Source organism: Aedes albopictus, chromosome 3, assembly GCF_035046485.1.
Source record: "Aedes albopictus strain Foshan chromosome 3, AalbF5, whole genome shotgun sequence".
NCBI classification, from domain to species: Eukaryota; Metazoa; Arthropoda; class Insecta; order Diptera; family Culicidae; genus Aedes; species Aedes albopictus.
Genome location: NC_085138.1, coordinates 168090565 through 168110797, shown reverse-complemented (window position 1 = coordinate 168110797; position 20233 = coordinate 168090565). Strand labels below are relative to the sequence as shown.

General features: G+C 38.4%; 2 protein-coding genes across 2 annotated transcripts in view; one reads left to right on the top strand and one right to left on the bottom strand.

The window, feature by feature from the left end:
- The window catches only part of LOC109422609 (ribonuclease P protein subunit p21), a 28644-nt gene extending 22960 nt beyond the window's left edge, over positions 1-5684 (top strand). The window contains exon 2 of the mRNA XM_019697416.3: positions 4601-5684. Within this exon, the coding sequence (XP_019552961.3) occupies positions 4601-4829 (229 nt within the window). The 3' untranslated portion in view covers positions 4830-5684. The remainder of the gene's footprint in view (positions 1-4600) is intronic.
- The window catches only part of LOC109422608 (3'-5' ssDNA/RNA exonuclease TatD), a 64989-nt gene continuing 49593 nt past the window's right edge, over positions 4838-20233 (bottom strand). Inside the window, exons 2-4 of the mRNA XM_019697415.3 lie at positions 15226-15574; positions 6769-6880; positions 4838-6699 (exon numbers count right to left, since the gene is read on the bottom strand). Coding sequence (XP_019552960.1) covers positions 6388-6699; positions 6769-6880; positions 15226-15574 — 773 coding nt within the window. The 3' untranslated portion in view covers positions 4838-6387. The remainder of the gene's footprint in view (positions 6700-6768; positions 6881-15225; positions 15575-20233) is intronic.

The window sequence follows — 20233 nt, the reverse complement described above, 5'->3', positions numbered from 1 at the left end:
TTCCTGGAGGTAATTTTGGAAGAATTCCTGGAGTATTTACTGGAGAAATTTCTGGAGGAATTCTTTGAAGAATTTCTGAAGAAATATATGAGACTTCCTGGAGGAATTTCTGAAGGAATTATTGGAAGATTTTTTGAGGGAATTCCTGGAGGAACTCATGCACGAATCTTTGGAGAAATCTCTGTAGATTGCAATAAGGATTCCGATCAAAATGTTCTATCTTGAAGTTCTGACATTCTCCTAGCATCATTAATTGTCTACGATCAAAATTCTTTCACGACATTTTTTTTTCTATGATTGATAATTTTCTAGATATTCTCCATTGTATTTGATACGTTTATAAAATGTTATAAGAGTCGAGATAATGACTTCATATTTAAGTTTCGTATTACCTTGAAATCATTACCATCCGAAGCCTTCTCTAGAATCCCAATATGAAGTGCTTGGTGATGTTGGCACCACAACATGTTGAAACCCCTACTTGGGAATTCATATTGCGTGTAACACCATCATTCTATTCTGCACCATGATCATACATATATTGCACCATTATTATAGTGCCCCCCTAAGCAAGAACCCTGCGCACGCTAGTGGTCTCAACGTCCAGAGCCGAGAGGGTGTGTCCGGTTGAGTGCTATCCGACGCTCGGCGGGTGACAACGTGATCGGCGGGGTGGAATGCGACTTGGATGCTGTGACCTGACCGAGTGCTACGACCGTCTAAGCGGGAGCGGATGAACGCACGTGGTTTGGGCGTCTCGTGGATGGGAGAATGCCAGCAGAGGGGAGGCGCTTCTTGGCGTCGTGGTCTCAGGTCTCACTCTTTCCACCGGAACTTCACTTGCTGATCACTTGGCGCGTAGCGGATACACGGAAAACCTATTCGCTCGGGGTTTAGAGCAGAAAAAAAAACCCTTCGTTGAAGGGAAAGCTATCCCACAACGAAATTAGCACCTTATAACTTCTAACATCACAATTCGCTTACCAATGCTTTTTTTTAACGGTTTCACAATAACTTCTATGCTTTTCGATGCTCGAAAATAATGCTTTTCGGCCTCCTGCAAACTATCTAGCATACGCAATGGTCACTTAGTGTTTAAATTAGAATCGCTAAATCTCACCTCAAGGTTCTAACTACTGGCACTAAACCGCTATGGCTTTACTAATAGGAGGGTTTTCAACACTTGGCACTAACGTGTAGATCGCTTGGCTTCACAAGAATGATTGTAGCTTTCAGATCACGCCACCTCATAGGTTTGGGAAATGGACAAATTGGCGTAAACAACTATTGTTCGCATTGATCTAGATCTGCTAAGCAGATTAAAGCAGCTCTTCAACACATGCCGCGTACCCCGATCCAGGGAGCCTCTTTTTACATTCCCTATCATATAAGCCGGGATCCCCATCCCAGTTGTGATCCATATCACTCGGGTGTGAGCCATCTCACTTCGCCGGTACTCATACTCTTTAGATTGGTTTCGCCCCCTGATTTGAGTTATAGGAGAATAGTGAGTGGGGCCTTCCAACTACTATCGCGAGAGTAGAAATCTCCCTTTTTCTTGAGCATGGCACCGCCACATGCTGTCAGTTGTTTTTAGGAGGGAATTCCTAAGGATTCCCATGCACTTATTTAGGAAGTCGTTACATGTAGATATCGTGACCCAAACTTCGAAGTGTCTTGGACGCCATTTGTATATCATGGAATGTCCAACTACAGTAGACGTTCGCGCTGTGCAAAGGGTTAATTGCAATGCTTTTTAACTGTAAGTTCGCTAAGTGCAACCATTTTTCAGTTACAGTCGGAATTCGCTCGTTGAGTCACATGACAACCTCCACCCAACCAACGAATTCGATTCGTTAGTTGGGTGAAGTGACAGCAGCACAAGGGGCGTGCGCATTGTTTATTTTTAATCATGTTTAAAGTGGAAGTAAAAAGTGAAATTTTGTATTTTTTTTTCAATTTATTTCACATTTAGAGCAAAACTGATACGTTATGCAAGATACATATATGACCAATGCGAGAATTAATTATTTTCATCCATTATTAGTCGGTGAAGTGAAGATACAGATGATTGTGAAACCACCCGGACCAAAATGCAATCACAAAATACTTTCAATGATCGACAAAATAAAGATTGCCGATGTTTTGCATTTGTTTCGAAGTAATTATACAAAATGTTTTTTTTTCTTAAGAAAATGGAAATAGAAATTCTTCTCGATTATCAGTAAAGTTTAAGAAACCAAAAACTCATTTGCTCGCCCCTCGGAATTACATATTGGTTGCCATTTTCAGTTTGACATTGAATTATGACATCCAGGTGCTTTTTAGTTGGCTCGCAGCTCAACTAAAAAGTCACCCAACTATTAAACCCCCAACCAACGAGTCCCGACTGTACTACATTGTAATTGCATACCAGGAATTTCTAAGCGTCGCAATGATCTCAAACTTCTTACCTTATCTAGTTCATAGATGTCTAGAGATGAGTTTAGACTTTTATTTGTTTAGATAAAAGTTAGTTTTGTATATTTTTTTTAGAAATTTGCAGTGTATTTCTCACTAAGCTGAAATCATTGCTTCTAAACAATCGATTGCCACTAGGACTACCCGTAATTTTTTTTGTTTTAACTTTTTTGTGGAGTCTTGGTTGGAAAGTTATGAAGCTATTCTCAATATGAATAAGTTAAGGACAAACGTCATGATTTCCCGCTCCAACAGTGCATGAGAACTTCAGGCGCTCACATCTCAAGTAGCAAGCTTCAAATGACAGTGCTTTTTATAATTTTGCTATTGTTCACTCGTAATAAGCTTAAAATAAGAAGATCAGGTGCGCTGGTTTTGGTTATGAAGAGATTTGTGCGCTCAAAATCGTGAGTAGGTGCCAAAGTCGGCCATTGTGGTGGCTATTTTGGGATTCTATCAAGTCTGCCCTTGAAAAAATTTTTTTATGAAAAAGTAGTTTATTGTAACAGAAATCTTTTATTTCAAAGGAAATTGCCTACCTTAGGCGTTAAGGGGCAAATTTTAAAATTTAATTTTGCATTTTAAGGGTCAAATTCACTAGTTGTAAGATTTTTGACGCGCTATTCGGGTGTAGAAGACCAAAATTAAGTGGATAAGGTTTTTTTTCTTTATAATCGATTTATATTCGATGCTTAATTGAATACTGATCAATTTCGCCCCAAAGTGGTAGAACGGGTTATCATTGATCAGCGGGGTAACATTGATCGACTTGTCCGACCTCATGAAATGTTCAAACAAGCATTTTATATTGAATCAGTTTACGCTATCGAATGGTATATCGCTATATGCTATTATTTAGCTATTAAATGGCATGTAATTTATGAAAATTGAATTTCAGAAACATTGAAATAAATCGATTTTCCATAACTGTGTTTCGTAACGCAATAAGATACATTTACAAACATTCATGCATTGCATGAATACTATATACAAGCTTCTAAATCACTGTATTACTTCAATATGATATCCTAGAGTTGAATTTAATAACCGAAGCTTCTACACTGAACGGCGGCTTGCGGTGAAAATTATTATTTTGAGGGTCAATTTAAATACACAACGCCACTAAATTTGTGCAGACTGATTTTCGTTTCAATTCAACAGAATTATGTTTTCAATTTTACCATGATGATTTTCAATTTTTAAAAAAATTCTGTTGGCAACCGGATTCGAAACAAGAACCTTGACAACATCAGGCTCGCACGCTACCACTCGGCTATCGAACCGGTTGATGTGAGAAGAAACAAAACGCACACAAGAAGCGTTGGTGGGTCGATGATCATGTTTTGCCATGGTAAATTTAAAAACATTGTAATGCTTGTCATTACTGCAAGCCACCTTTCAGTGTATGAAAATGCGACTTTTCAATAAAATATACGGTTTATTAAAAGTAGGCTATTAATTCCTTAACCCATTGCCTACCTTTAGGCGTAATTCGCAATTTGGGGGATTTTAATCCTAAAATATCTCATAAAGTACATTACTTGTAAGAATTTGGACAACATATTCGAAATCAGCGACGCCGAATTTAGTAAGAAAGGGTATTTTCAACACCAACGAACATCGATCACTGACATGATCAATGTCACCCTAAATCAACAAAATTAAAAATTAGATTAAAAAGCCAATTTAAACAGGCTTTAAAGTTTTGCAATACTTTTTCGAGTAGCTTAACACATACTCACGAGGCCAGTACTTGTTTTAAAAATATAAAACATGTAACGTTTGCAAGATAATTATTCAAGAAAGATCGAAAATTCTGATCAATGTTACCCCGGATTACGGTTACTGGGTACTGATTTTACAGAAATTATTTTTGCAATATTTGAATTGTCGCTAATGTTATCCGCAAAAGTTGTTTTATAGTGATCAATTTGACCCCGGATTACGGTAACAGAAGTATGATGTTTTAATCATTCGAAGTCAGTCATAAATTTATCCAGGAAGGATGATAAGGGTTATTACCGTTATTACCTAAATATTTGTTTTTATGTTCTCGTAATATTGTTAACGAAATTTTGTTTAACCATTTGTTCAATTATACAGTCTAAACTGATGTTTAATCAATCACTCCTCTATCCAGCGAACCTGCCATCAAACGAACGCTATGTGCTAGATGTGGAGTTGCTCTAATGCCTGCAAAAACTGCCGAATACCGTGAACACTTCCAAGGAAATCTCAACTTCGTAGAAGTGGCGTGCAACGTGTGTGATTATAGGAAACGATACCGTAACTGGAAGGGCCACAAAATCCATTTGGATGATCCGAAATCCGTGGTAGACACATTAACTTTCGAGACGAAGACTGAATAAACTAGGCGTTGTTTTTTTTTATAAAAATATATTCTTTTATTTATCAATCTCAATAATTTACACGATGAATACAGAGTGTCGCATACTCAAATCTTGACAGTAAGATAAACATTATGGCACTTTTCTTCTATAATTACACTTTGCTTGTCACCATCTAACCGGAAATATTTATAACTGAGTGAATAACAATCACTTGCAATAAATTCCTTCTAAACATGCCTAAAACTAATCATCTAACGATACAACTTATAGTAACAAATGGATAAGAGCACTCTATCATCTAGTCGTTATCGTAGCCAGAGCAGATAATACGATTGCTTTCTTTTCTAGTGTTATTGAGAACATCCCTACTATACATAAGCACTTAAAAGAACACCTTGTGTTTGGATTTCCGCCTTCGGTAGAATCTGGTCGTTTCCCGAGAAGCAGCCATTGGCAAGGAATGTTTCGCGTGCGTTTGTCTGTAAAACGGGCTTGGCTGCCTATATGCTATAAGCTGAGATTGTTTTCCCTGATCGAATGCCGTTTCTCCGAAAACAAGCAGAGTTCTAATTTTGTTTGCCGTCTAATTCTCGCGAGATTAGTTCACATGGTTTGAGTGGCGGCTATCGTTCGGCTTCTGCTTATTCTGCTTTTGATTTCCTCTAATGTTTTAGTATCTTCAGTCTTTAGCGTCACATATAGAAAATAACTTCAAATTAACACAATTCGTTTTTTCTCATGCTTATTAACTAAGAATACAACTACGCGCAGCAATTTCAAATTTACGTCGAACAAAACAATATGCATAAGATGCCACAGATGCTACAGACATAATTCTTAGAAACGTCCATGAACACGTTCGCTATCCTTTAAGCTACGCCAAAAACTTCTACCACAACCATCTCTGTTTGAATGATCAACTTCGCTGTAATTCTCGAAGCTTGGAGTGCACAAAGCATCTTACAGAATATTTGCAATTGAAGCACTCTTCAGAAGATTGCATTTTTTTATTCAGAAGTTTTCCAAACGTTTTTTAGAAGGTTGCATTTCTTTATGCAGAAGCTTGCAACGATTTTCACAGAATCTAGCAGTACTTCAGCAACTTGCACTGCACAGTTTCCTTCCAAAGAGGAAATTCATAAGTCATAATCCCTAGCAACATTGATTAGACGACGCGAAGCTTTGGACGACGAAATTTTCCAAGGATTATGTCTGCTTGTCTGTGCATGGTATAGTAACAGTGGCTCTTTGAGCAGCCTTGGAAATCAACTAATTACAACAACATTTAATATACATACATTAACGTATTATCATCAGGCAAGACTTAAATAGGTTTAAATCAACAATTGTATGTGTTTGTGTGTATGAGTGTATGTGTGTGTGTGTTCTAGGAATATAAAATCGTGTTTTAAAAATAGTTCATGCTAACATGTTTCGATAGGGAGATAATGAAATCGTTTCAACTAACATTAATAGGATAAAATCATGGGTTTAGGAAATTATCGTTTTCGTTTCAGAGCTCATTGTCGTTTTTGTTTGTTTGTTTGTTCGGTAATTGTCTCGGAGTTTCCCACTATCATTGGGACAACCCGAATAACTTAAGTGCATTGAATGCCGTTGCCAGCCCAACATCTTCGGGTTTCTTGTTCATGAATGCGGCAATCATTTCCACGATCGCGGGCAGACTACACGGTTCGTTACGTTGGAAGGTACAGTAGCGGTGCAGATAGAGCAGAGATCGTTCGGTGAGACCGGTTTTTACGTGCTGCGGTAGCTTGGAAGCCCGGGTGTTGGGATACATGAAGGGCGAGTCGGTTTCCACCAGGAGACGCTCCAAGGGCAGCCGGCCGTCTTCGAGCAATTTGCGTACACCGGTGTCGGATTTGTCCTGTAAAGGCATAGAATTAAGAAGACTTATTTTGATGACAAGATGTTTTAAATCCATGCTCTTGCATACCTTGCATAGATAACCCGTTAGGGATATGTAGTAATCCCTTTGTATATATTTCAGCGCTTCCTCAGTCGTGCCCATGAAGCCTCTGATTATGATCTGCGGGGTAGGCTGGAATCTGTAAAGAAATAGGTAATTGTTGTTAAAAGATAGTTTTTTTGTAGTTTCCGTTAACGTTAGCCTAGAATTGGGATTAATCATTGTTTCCTCAAAAGTTCTAAACAAAACTGATGAGCAGTAATTTCCGTTGAAACCAAGCAGCCCTTTACACTTAGCTAAGGATTCCAAGTTCCCCTAGTCCGAGTAACGTACATATTCTGTAGGTATTAGTTTATGTAGCTGCCAAGTCTTCTTAGTGGGACTAAGATGAATGCTACGATGCCCATGAAAGACACGACTGAACAGTTGGAAAACTGGCTCGAGCACTGGAAACCTTTTTCAAATGTCGCGACCATGCCACCAACATATCTGTATGATCCATCAAGGGTCCGACACCAAGTGCAATGAAGCTTCGGAGCAATGCAGCAGACAGAAACAGCCATTCGTTGCATGGAATCTAATAGAGTCCTGGGGACATCCTTTAACTGCAATCAGAATTTGTGAAGAAAATGTTGGTGCGATTCGCGGATAAATATGTGGAGAATCTAGGTGATGAATATGTCGAGTAGGACCATTTGGGCAGGAGACCTATTTTGATGTGCTATGAGGTATATGGGGAAGAAAAGATTCTTTCGAATTCCTGAAATCATATTTCCAAGATTCGAACAATTCTTTTCAAGATCTTACCTTCCAGAACTCCTGAATTTCGACCGATTTCTACTGAATTATACATACATAACTTCTATTGTAGAATTTCTTCCAGAGATTTTCCCAATATACTCCCTGAGTCCCTCGTGGATTTTTTCCAGAGTTCTTCCTGCGTTTTGCTCCAATCTCCACAAAGGTTTCTCTTAGGTTATACATATCGCAAATGTTGTCGCGGAGTTTCTTGACGATGGTCCGCGATTCCCTCCTGTGTTCCTCTTGATCCTTATTCCTGGGATTTCAAATAGAGCTCTTCCAATGATTTTTAGGGTTTTTTTTTCTATGATTTTTCTGCCAGTGATCCTCCCGAGATTTTTTTTTCCGTATATTTTCAAAATTTCATTGAGCTTTCTTCCAGCGCTTCTCCCTATATTTCTTCTGGAGTTTCAACGGGTCTCAAGGTAGCCTAGTGGTTAAGGCTATGGATCGCCAATCCGGAGACGGCGGGTTCGATTCCCGTTCCGGTCGGGAAATTTTTTCCGACGGGCATAGTTTATCATTGTACTTGCCACACAATGTACAAATTTATGCAATGGCAGGCAAAGAAAGCCCTTCAATTAATAACTGTGGAAGTGCTCTAAGAACACTAAGTTGAAGCGAGGCAGGCCAAGTCCCAGTGAGGGCATACAGCCATGAAGAAGAATAATAAGAAGACTTTATAAACCTCTTGCGGGATTTATTTCGAAGTGCCACAAGATGTTTCTCTCAAAGTTTCTTCCGGGACATCTCTCAAAAGGGTTGTTCCCTTGTTGGTTCTGGAATACCTCTCAGAGTTTTTTTCTGAATTAACCCTGGAATTTCATTTCTACTCTCCTGGATTTGATGCCGGGGAGGCTTCTGGGATTTCTGCAGGAGCTATTGCTAATGTTTCTCATAAAGTTATTCTGTGATTTATTTCAGACCTTTCCCCCCAGGCTTTTCCTCGTAGTTGCTTACCGGATTGCTTGCAGTGGTCCTCCTAAGATTCGTTTTACAGTTTTTCTCGGGAATACTTCCAGAGTTCTTCCTGGAACCCTTACCAGAAAGAGTCCCGAGATTCTGGATGCTCCTTTTGGGATGTCTTTGATAATTGCTCCCGGAGTTATTGCAGGTATTTTTCTTTGGAATGTCTCCTAAAATAGCTGAAGGAATTCAAGTGACATATGACGAGAAACTTCGAAGCTTGAAGGAGAACTTTGGAAGAGTCCTGAAAAAAAACTGGGACATCTCGGTGAAAGGTTCTGGGAACAATCCCAGGAGGAAATATTAAGGACATTACAGAAGGAACTCTGAACATCCCTAAAAAAAATCCCGAGAAGAACTACGGGCAAAATCTCGCGAGGAAATCCAAGTGAAATGTCGGAAAACTCTAGAAGAAAATCCTGGAACAGCTTTTACAAAAAAATCGCAAAAATCACGAGAAAAACTGTTGGAAAGCTATCCGACTAAAAAGAAATTCCTGAAGGCATTTTGAATACATTGTGGAAGGTTCTCCGGAAAAAATCCAGCGAAAAACTCTGGAATATCGGGAAAACCTGGAGGAAATCCCAGGAGGTACTCCAACAGAGACCCCGTGAAATCCTGGAAGGAACTCTGGGATAAATCCCGATGGGTATATGTAAGTGCGATAGAAATCCAAGCAGGAATACCGGAGGAAATTCAAGGAAAAATCCTAGATAAAATTACGAAATTTCAAAATTTTTGCACCACCAGTACAGAGAACAGAAATCCAAGTTTAGTTTTGAAACGGTATATGGAATTTAACGGTTATATAGGGTATTGTATTATTTAGACAGGTGTACCTATTTTGGGCACTTGTTGTTATAATTTTAATACCACACGGTGAGATACGTACAGTATCTAAATCTAACCCTATATGTACAAAATTTCAAATCGATTTGACTTAGTTATCGTAGCCCAAAATAGGAACACCTACCCAAATATTACCAGACCTTAGTATATGGAATGTTTTTTTTCTTGCAAATTTTTGATTGTGTCGTTTTTTTGAGAAATTCGGTAAAATGTAAAAATGTAAAATGTAAAAACATTTACCGAGCGCTCAGCGGTTGAAATTTCGGTGAAACATCACCGAAGTCGGTATTTTTTTTCTCACGGTGTAGATTATCAAAACGAAGATCGTGTAGCACGGTGAATACTGACCAAAATGTTTGAGATAGAAAAAAGATCAACATGTTGTAACTTTTCATAGAGTGCATCGATTTTTTTTCAAATTTTGACTTTTTATCGATTTATTATACAGCCCGGTTACGTAAAACACTATTTTTAGATAACTAATTTTTGAACTGTCATATCTCAGAAACCAGTGAACCGAATTGAATGAAATATTGAACGTTTATCAACAATATATTAATACTTCACAAGTTATTAAAACATAGGTACTTTTTGAACGTTGAAAAAGTTATGATGTATTGACGCTTTTTGGATCTCTCTCGAAAAAATGTTTTTTTTTACATCAATGTTATTAAATTTTTCTTTCGATATCCATAGATTCTCTACTTCTGTTCCTAAGATATCTATACTCAGATATATTGGAACCTATTTGGATTCAAGGGAGAACATATTTAGTATTTTTTATGTGGTACTGTAAATTTGTATTTTTTTCTCTAAATAGGTGAAAATGTCAAACCGATATAACTTTATTCTTCGTGAGAAAATATTTCATTTTATAACGTCATATCAAGTATCAATTTAGTGTTGATAAACGTTAAAATTTTCATTCAATTCTATTCACTGGTTTCCGAGATATGACAGTTCAAAAATTAGTTGTCTAAAAAAATGTGTTTTACCAGAACGGTTCTGACTTCGCGAAAGAATAACCAATCGAATGTGTGCCAGTTATGCACATATAGGTTGACAAAGGTCAAAATTAGTGAATTTAGTGACTATATGGAAAGTTACAGCATGTTGAACTTTTTTGTGATAGAAAAAAAGTTACCTATCTTAAACATTTTGGCCACCCCCTGTAGATCTCTACTACCATGGTAAATGATTACCTAACATGAAATCAGGCAACATTCTAGAGGGTGTGAATGTACTACATATACAACCAAAATTGTTTTTACTTTTATGGTTATTAGGGTATATGGATCATTCCTTGGCCTAATTTGCAAACCGCCTTGACAATTTTGACCATAACTCATGAATTAATAGCACTAGAAATAATATGTTGACCCTATTACGCACTCTAGGCAATGCATGTTTCACCAATTGGAAGTAAACTAACGTAAATATTCAAGAATTTACTTAACTAATTTGAAAAGATTCGATGTGATGGTATGCAACGTTGGTCTATGGTACATTAATTGGCCTATTAGTGGATACAACGTTGGCCTATTGCTTTCCATGCACTAGAACCACTTATTATCTCATTTTTTCAATATTTCTGCTGAGGTATTATCTCTGTTTGTTCACCAATCATACTTTCAAATTACATTTTCGGAGCCAAATTTTCAAAAAACTATAAATAAACCCCTCTTAAACTAAAGTTCTTTCTTTTATAGAAACGAAAACAATGCAACCCGATTATTGTGTTATATTTTTACAGTCACCGCACACAAAATCTATCTTTCTGTTCGTTCTTTCTGGTTCTTACGCAAGCAATGTTGTTGGCGTCACTTTATCGGTGTTTTTGACGTCACTTTACTGATGGGCCAAGATTTGGGTACATAGTGAAAAAAATGTCCTCAATATTCGGCCCACATGTAATTTGTAAAATAGTTATTATTCGTTAAAAACAAACATATAAATTCAAAATAGCATCTGTGACCGTCGCATCAAATGTTCAGTTATTGAAAAGGCAATTCGAAATATTCCAGAATCATGCCATTTATGATCATGTGTATAGACTACCCACTAAGCCGAAGAATCATGGCGTCTACAAAAGCTAAACAAAGTGACATTTTCATACAATTTCAACACTCCAAAGTGCTAAAATTGAAACGAAATGTTACAGGTGTTTGGCGCAAAACTTTTCCGATATCCAGTTCGGCGTGTTTGTTTGAGTTTTTGGTTAACGTTAAGATAGGCCGAATGAGGGGACTATGCCAACGAAGCATCCCGATACCCTACTTTTATTTTGGCTTGAACCTGCATGCAGAGCAAGAATCAAGCTAGGATGGTGGCTACCTAAATACAGGGTCGTCCAAACTGTCCTAAAATGAAGTCCTTTCATTCTACAATAATAGTTTTATGTGTTTCGTCATAAATAATAGCATTGCATAATCAACTGGGGTCCGTGAAGCTTTTGAAGTCTATAATGCCATTAATAGACCCTGTAGAGACATTCCAGGTCAGCCAAATTACCTTTAAGTTTAGAACTTCAGGTCTACACTCGTAGCAGTAGCCATAACTGTTAGACTAAGTAATGTTACATAATCGACCGCAGTTACTGGACCAATCTGGAGTATTTGGATAGTAGTATAAACCTTTATTACTTCCAGGGTCGTTCAAACTGTCCTATGACGAAATCCTTCGAATCTACAAGAATAACTTTATGTGTTTTCGCCATAAATAATAGCATTGCTAATCTGTTGTGATTTGTGAAGCTCTTGAAATCTGAAATGTCATCAAGAGACACTATACGGATAATCAGTCACGGTTGCTGGACCAACCTGAAGTCTACTACATATTATTATAAACGTTTGGGACATTCAGGGTCATCCAAACTGTCCTGATGTTTCTCATAATGAACTGTAACATTACACATCCAACTGTAATCTGTAATCTCCCTGGCATTTCACTCCAAGATACTTTTGAGATATTCCAGATGAACCAAACTAATTCGGAGACCATAGCTTCAGATCTACACTTGTGCAGGCTTGTAAACATTCGATACTTTTCACTACCTTCGTTTCGTTGCCGCGGTCGGGTGTCAGCTTGCTTGCAGCTTGCTTTGTTTCATTCGAGCGCGACCGCTACCTCTTACACACGACACGAGCGGCAGAACGAAGATCAATAAACAAAAAAATGGATCAAATCAACGTCGTCTGACACGATGACATTTGTCTAATTCCAGCTTTTTGCAAGATTTCAGCCAATTTTGATTAAGATTGGTATAATATTAGTTTATTCGTGTGTGATAAATCGATTACGACACATATATTTATCCAAAAAAGCTCTCTTTATGGAATAGACAGGAATAACAAAAACCGAACCATCTCCCGAAGACGCAATCGTGGTCAAGCGCATTCATTCGACATTTTTGTTCCGTACAGTAGTTTGATCGCTTGTGTTGCGAATGTTGGAGACAAAGGCAGCCGAATATCGACGAAAAGGTGTCAAAGATTGTGATCGCTAACAAGACTGCTTGTGATAATAGATTTTGCCCCTACGTCAAGTAGTGTTACATAATCAACTGTATTTACCAAAGTATTTCAAGGAACAATAAGCGTTAGCGTTGTTATATATTTTTGAGATATTATGGGTCTTGCTTACTGTTATAGAGCTTAGTTGATAAAAACAAGCACCGGTGATTTCGTATTTTCTCTCATTTTTCGAAATCTGCATTTGGTGTAGTCATTGTTTGTTACGTTACCTAGTCTAACCCACCCAGATTCGTGAAACTTAGAGCCATTCCAAAATACTTTTGAGATATTATAGAATTACTAAACTTCCCTACAACTAAGAACTTCCAGTTTTTTTTATTCCTTGTTGGGTATATAAGTCACTGCGACCAGCTTTTAGATCTATTGTATCTATTAGAGATCTATTAGAGTAACTCTACATAATCAATCATGTTCACTAAATTGTTGAAGGTCACAAGGTATTCTTAAACATAGTTGGGTATTCTGGGTCATCCTGAGTGTTCTGGATCTCACTTTTTATAAATCTATTAGCTATAACAGTAGTTTCTCAAGGACGGGCACGAGATCTGGACTCGAGAAGGATCTGCAAGCACTCAAAGCGTTCTAGTTTGAGGTGCTTATAACCATCTTTGGTGGTGAGCTACTCTACGACGAACCTACCATCCGGAAGGTGGTAAAAGCTGGAAGGATGCGATGGGCAGGGCATGTTGTGAGAATGCCGGACAACAATCCCGCAAATCTGGTGCTTGCAAGAGATCCGAACGGTACAAGAAGAATTGGAAGGCAGCGTATAGTATAATAAATTATACAACATAACTCTATATAGCCAAAACATAATTATTGTAGATGCTAGATTTTAAACATCATAATAGTTTGGATGACCACAGTTGACCATTGAACATTCATAAGATTTACTGGACATGAAAAATTACATGTCGTAGGTTTGTATAATGAAAGAAGTTACCGTAACACCCGTAGTGCTGAAGGATCTAAAATCAAAAAAAAAAATTGGATGACCTAGGATCAGGCTTGATAATCCTCCTCGAAATCAAAAGAATATGTTTTGTTTTTGCCTCGTCGCGAGGGAGCGAACGAACCCCAAACAGAGAGGCAATAAAAACTGAGCGAGGAAGAGGGGAACGAAAAAAGAGCCGATGATTATTTCGGGTTTTTGAGTGCGATTTTCGCCTCGAGAGTCTTTCTTTGTATGGGAGTGGAACTCGCGAGAGCTTTTTGAGTGTGAGTGGACGTGAGAAACACAACAAGCAATTATGAGTGTTGGACGAACTCCTCGCTGCGCGGCAAGCTCGCGCTCGGTGCTGTTGAGGATTTGCGTCGTGATTTCTGAGTTTCATTTTCACTCCTCAGAAAATCGCCAAAATCGCTTCCTCATTTTCTCGCGAGGGAGTTTCCGTCAAGCCTGCCTAGGATATCCCGACTGATTTGATACTGTTTATTGAACTTTCAGAAGACTTGCTGGAAATGATAGATTACAAATCGTAGTTTTGTATAATGAAAGAAGTTACAGTTACACCCGTCGACTTCAGGACCTAAACTCAAGAACAGTTTGAATGATCTAGGATATCCCAACTGATCTGATACTGTCTATTGAACTTTCAGAATGAGACATGATAGATACTAAGATACAATTAGTATAATGAAAAAAGTTACCGTTACACCAGTAGACTTCAGGATCCAAACTCAAGAACCGTTTGGATGACCTAGGATATCTCAACTAATCTGATACTGTCTTTTGAACTTTCAGAAGACTTACTGGACATGATAAATTACAAATCGTATCTTTGTACAATGAAAGATGTTACCACTACACCCATAGACTTTAGGATCTAAACTCAAGAACAGTTTGGATATCCAGAAAAAATACTCCGCATCATATTCTACTCTTTTTATGCTGTTGAACATCAAAACTACAGAAAAACGTAGAAAAAACTTTATAATTTCGCTTGGAAAAATAACGGCTTCAAAGGGTTAAGCCAAACTAAGACAAGACTAGGTAAGACATTTTTCTGTTAAAATTGAGTATATGTATATTCAAAAAGGTCATGCCTGTATGAAATATAATGAGGGTGTATTTTAATGTTGTAGGTCGCATGACGCATGACGCGTATCAGTGTTGGAGGTAATTAGATTCAATGACTGAGTCAGTTAATAAGAAATACCTCCCATCACAAGTTCTTATCTCTTCAACACACAAGTAAGGCGTTACCACATTGATAAGCCGGTAGTTAATGTTTGTTCCACCTATTTATGAATCATGAAACAGTCGATTACTGAATCAGGATGATAACAACCGCTATAGCCCAAGTACCTGCAGCAGCTACGCCCGAAAACTTACTTCGAGAGTATTTCCAACACATCCTCCTGGGCAGATCGTTCGTGTATCAGAATGGGCTTCTGCAGGCTGCACGCCAGCCGGAGCTGCCGCTCGAAGATGTCCTTCTGGGTGCACGGTTCGCTGAAATCCCGCTGGTAGTCTAGCCCGCACGGTCCAATGGCCACGCATTCCGGCGCGCCGGCAATCACCTCAAAGTCGTGCCACGTGCTCGGCTCTTCGATGATGGATTTCGAATCGTGCGGGTGGATTCCCGCCGTGGAGTAGATGATGCCCGGGTAGATACGCGTCAGACGAAGGGCCTCCTTGCTCGATTTGACCGACGTGCCCGGTACCATGATCTTTTGGACGCCTGTACGGTGTTGGGGAAAGAGAGAACAGAGTGCGTTGTTGTTTGTTAGTACACTTGACATTGAAATTTTTATTTATAGCGAAGCGGTGCCTAACCGATGAATGTTTAAACATGTAAAAAAGTGAAATCTTGTAGGCGTTGCTGGTGGTTGCTTCGCATACCAGACCAGGCTAGGTGTTGATAACACGCTTTTCCGACACATTGTTGTCTTGATTTATTACGTAGCTTGGTTTGAAACCAGCTGTACGTAATTACATTCTAGACATCTTAGAGAAAATAAGATTATTATGGTTTTGTATCACAAATAAGAGAAGAGTTCGTCTATGTAGACTATTGGCCATACAAATGTATGAAACGTAGACCTTAATTACAACTATGAAGATGCAAAAGATTTCTTAGTTTCTAGTATTAACGGTTGGCTTAGAAATGCATTGCTTTTGTTTGTCTGTGTTAATATGAGTATCAAGAATTTGAAGAAAAAAATACAAAATAAGTCATCATTGCGGGCCAATCGCCAATCGCCACCTGCTTCACCTTTTAAACATTTTCTTCTTTCGATTAAGGACAGACTTGTTAGAATCCCAAAATGGCCGCCACAATGGCCGACTTTGGCACCTACTCACGATTTCGAGGGCACAAATCTCTTCGTAAACAAAACCAGTGCACCTGAGCTTTTTATTTTAAGCTAATTACAAGTGAGCAAGAACAGAATAATGAAATACATTGTTGTTTGAAGCTTGCTTCTTGAGATTTGTGCGTCTGAAGTTTCGATGCGATGTTTAAGCGGGATTTCAAGACGTTTGTCCTTAATCCGTGCCATTTACGACTTAGTACCATTCATGGCTAGCAAGCAATAAAGTCCACAAAATACACCCGCGAAAGCCTTCCGTGAGGAATTCATTTCCCCTGGTGCGTATCATTTCTGGCACGCTCCTAATCGCAAGCATTTTTACCATGCCGCTATCCATTAAATCCATTATCACTTCCTCCTATCATCGCGCATCGTATCGACTGGCCCGTCACGACTTGGCACTTGGTTGGCTGTAGGTAGTGGCTCGCGCCCATCAGCATTTTTCTTTCGTATGCATTTCCCACCCAGTGCAGAACCGCGCAACCGATTCTCACGTAATCAACCCAATTGGGGTGGTTTGCTATTTTCTTCCTTCATTTTCGGAGGCCCTGTTAGCATTATTAAATATTATTATCAATTGGATGGTGGAGATTTTTGATTGTCTGTTGCAACATATTTACATGTGTGTGCGATAATGGTGATCATATATTGCGAGATTTCTAACAACGCATAGCTTTCCAAGAGAAGCATTATCGCCTAAAATAAGTTGACCAATTTTGCTGAAATCGACACCATAAAAACGAACAATTTTTCGAAGTATCTATTTTTTGGTCATCAAATTTAGAACAGCAGAAGACGAAGGCATGTTGTCAATTTCTCGATTTTTGGCTAACCAAGCCATGTGCAAATTACAACGTTTGATTGTTCTGACATTCATGCACTCAACAGAAACACGTCTTTGATGAACTAATTGAGATTTGAATTATGATAAAAATCCACATCATCCAGTGGGAACGAGGGTGGGAATTGAACTCACGAGTCCTAATTCGCTAGACAAGCGCTTCTTTCCTCCAAGCTATGCAGCCACTAGTAGATCATCTCTGTCCCCTGGAGGCATAGAACTGTACTCGATTCCACTAATGCACATGGAAAAGGAACAAACTTTGGACCTTATCATTGGCGGCTTTAAAGCCTCTATAATAATTTTAAAAAAAACATCTCTCTCACGTTCTTACGCAATCCATCCCCAGTATCTGAAAGGTTTTATCTGTGTCCTAGATCTGGGGGTACTTGAGATACGACCCACAGCTTAATAAGAAGGAACTGTTTTCTTAAGCAGTTACGCCCTTTTAAAATTTTTGAACTAAGATTATCAATGATCATCAGATTAAATTCGTAGCAGTTAATTTATCCTTATAATTATGATTTTCAGCCCTCGGCTGGTTTATCTCATAGCAGTCGCTCAGAAGTGTTGCCAATTTGAACCTCCGTTCAAAGGTATCTAAAAGCAGGGATTATTTCATATGGTCCTTATGATCGATGACGAAATCAGATACTACATCACATGCTTAAAAAAGTGCCAACGTGAAAAGAAAATAGTTCTACAATCTGGCTTCTTTCTTTGATGACATTGTGTTGCACAGAAATAGATCGTTCACCATAGGACAAAATAAAACACCAGTCCTTCCAGAAATGAAATCTGAAATTTTTGAATTATAAGAAAACGGAACCCATCTTCAGCATAGTGCTTTTCATCTTACAGAAAACAAGCTTAAATGCGTATTTTTTTGTTTTTTTTCGTATTTTTGTTGGAGTGAGCAATACATGATAACAAAAAGAACGGAAACGATTGATGCTCATAGACAGAAGAAGGGTGCTCAGGTCGTCCCTATTTTTGAAAAAGTTGGAAATGTTGAAGGTTCAATATTGCAAAACGATCGTTATAGCCAAATCCATTGAAATTAGGAGGTGTTGAAAATTTTTTTTTTTCAGCACAAATTGAAAGATTAACTTGTGTGTTACAAGTTCGCTGAACAGTGTATACCATTAAATTAGAAGGAAACAATTGTAATTACCGTAAAGGGGTGATACACAAATTATGTCACGCAAAAATTTACCTTTTTAAACCCCCCCTCCCCCCTATGTCACATCTTTTGTATGGGACCTCAATATTTTTTGTAAAGGTCGTCACGTTGTGCAAACCCACCCGCACCCCCCCCCCCACCCCCCTTAGGGCGTGGCGTAATTTGTGTACGACCCCAAACTGGGGTGTAGTTAATCAGTGGGGTGAACCTGATCAATCAATTACCCGCGAATATGGACTTTCAGGGAAGTTACCATTCCATTTTAATGTAACGTCATTGGCATTCTTCTTCTTCTTCTTCTTCTTCTTCTTCTTCTTCTTCTTCTTAATGGCTCGACGTTCGCATTGGAACTTGACCTGCCTCACTTCAACTTAGTGTTCTTTTGAGCACTTCCACAGTTATTAATTGAAGGGCTTTCTTTGCCTGCCATTGCATGAATTTGTATATTGTGAGGCAAGTACAATGATACGCTATGTCCAGGGAGTCGAGAAAATTTTCCCGACCAGAACGGGAATCAAACCCGTCGTCTCCGGATTGGCGATCCATAGTTAAGGCTAACTGGAGACCCCTCGCCGTGTCCCAAAAATCAAGTCAATTGGGCATAAATTGACTTATTTATAGCAGCTACTGCCCAACATTGATTCTCCCGCTAAATGGTCTCACACCCTCCCTATCTGGCAAAAACTTTTTCAAAACTAATGGCTATTTCCACTTCGTACGTACTGTGCAAAAAGATAGGACAAGTAATGGTCAATGATTCCGCTTCAAAAATAATTGAGCAGTTCGCAGATGGCAAGTAAGGAAAAAGTGTAACACTCGTAACGCCTCCCGTGCGAATCAAACGGAGCTGTCACTTTTCCGTGCGGAAAAATAGTCCGTGCTATTATTCCGTAAGGAAAAGTAACGTTTCTCCCAATACTGTATCAGTTGTCAAAATTACTTGCGGCAAAGGGTGGAATTTTACTTGAGCGCTTTACGTGGCAACAGGAAACTTAGCTTAATAATGAAATCGCTCACTGTACACAGGGACAGGGTTTCTACTACCTGGAAAAACCGAGATTCCTCAAGGACCGTGCTAGAGGAGGGCTTCTAGATCTAGTAGATATATCCGGCAAGCTGATGATTCAAACAAGATGCTGGAATCTGGAAGGTAAAATCCATCTTAAAATTCCGCTACATGGATTTCACAGTGCCACGTGCCACATTTTTTTTGTCGCAAAATCAAACTTATGTGTCTCTGACAGATTTAGGGCTACTGAATCCGAATCTGGCCTCAGATTTGCTCCAGCACGCCACAATTTTGAGCTATACCTCAATTTATAGGGCAGAATATGCGATTTTGGGCTTTTTTGACTGCAAGCCATTAAAGCATGGAAGTATATTTTTTAAGCAATCAAAAGGTAAATTGGTCAATTAACATTTAAATTAACGGCTCATGCAAAATATTTCGTTTTTCCAAATTAAATTTGTTAGATTTAAGCATTTTATGTTAGTATGTAAACTTGCATGCAACTTTTGGAGGGTGACTTGTATGGGAAATATCGTACCTAACATAAGTCGCTTAAAACTATCAAATTCGATTTTGTAAAATGAAATATTTTGCATGGGTCGTTAATATAGATGTAAATTGACCAATTTACTTTTTGATTGCTTAAAAATATATGTCCATGCTTAATGGCTTGCAGTCAAACAATTTTACCACTTAATTGATACTATGCTAAGAATATCGAGTGAAATTTTCAAAACGTTTGAAAAAAGTTATAGCCTTAGCAATTTTTTGAAATGGGTGCCCAAATTTTCTAAAATCTCATTTTATGATATCGTCAATATCTGCGCCAATACACAACCGATTTTAATGAAAATTTTATGTTATTGGCTACACATAATATTCATGGTAAAAAAATAGCTATTTTGGCGAACGCAATTAAAAGTTATACAGTATTTTCTGTGTGGCAATTTCATCGTGGACACCCTTTATTTTGCCCTATAATTTGAGGTATAGCT